The 370-nt window shown below is 54.6% G+C and overlaps 1 protein-coding gene across 1 annotated transcript in view; it reads right to left on the bottom strand.

Annotated features, from left to right (window-relative positions):
• Positions 1–6: 6 nt before the first annotated feature.
• LOC119593830 (serine protease 44-like) overlaps positions 7–370 on the bottom strand; it is a 97,765-nt gene continuing 97,401 nt past the window's right edge. Inside the window, 1 exon segment of the mRNA XM_037942860.1 lies at positions 7–317. Coding sequence (XP_037798788.1) covers positions 153–317 — 165 coding nt within the window. The 3' untranslated portion in view covers positions 7–152.

The following is a 370-nucleotide window of genomic DNA, read 5'->3' as shown; positions in this document are numbered from 1 at the left end:
AAAGAAAATCCTAATGCCAATTCTATATTGCTTGTATATACCTATACATATATACACGGTTCCTGTAGAAGAAGAAATAACAGTCATCCAATCTGCGACATCGCCGTCCTCTTCCTCCCAGCTTGTGTTTCTCGGGGCAAAAACCTTCTTCCTTATCGGTATGCGGCTCGGACACGGTTGATCCACGGCAAGAAGGACGAGATTCTGGAGTAAACGCCCGGGTAATGTCCCTTGCCGCACCCGATGCCCCAAGACACCAGCCCGACCTGAGTCCAGACGCCGTCGATGTACTTGACCAAAGGCCCGCCGCTGTCGCCCTGGCGGAGGGAAAGGGGCGGGGTTAGGGGGCGGGGCTGTCCCCAGGGTGACT

The sequence above is a fragment of the Penaeus monodon genome, chromosome 32 (assembly GCF_015228065.2).
Source record: "Penaeus monodon isolate SGIC_2016 chromosome 32, NSTDA_Pmon_1, whole genome shotgun sequence".
NCBI lineage: Eukaryota > Metazoa > Arthropoda > Malacostraca > Decapoda > Penaeidae > Penaeus > Penaeus monodon.
The sequence above is the reverse complement of the archived record's forward strand: the minus strand, read 5'-3'. Positions and strand labels throughout refer to the sequence as shown.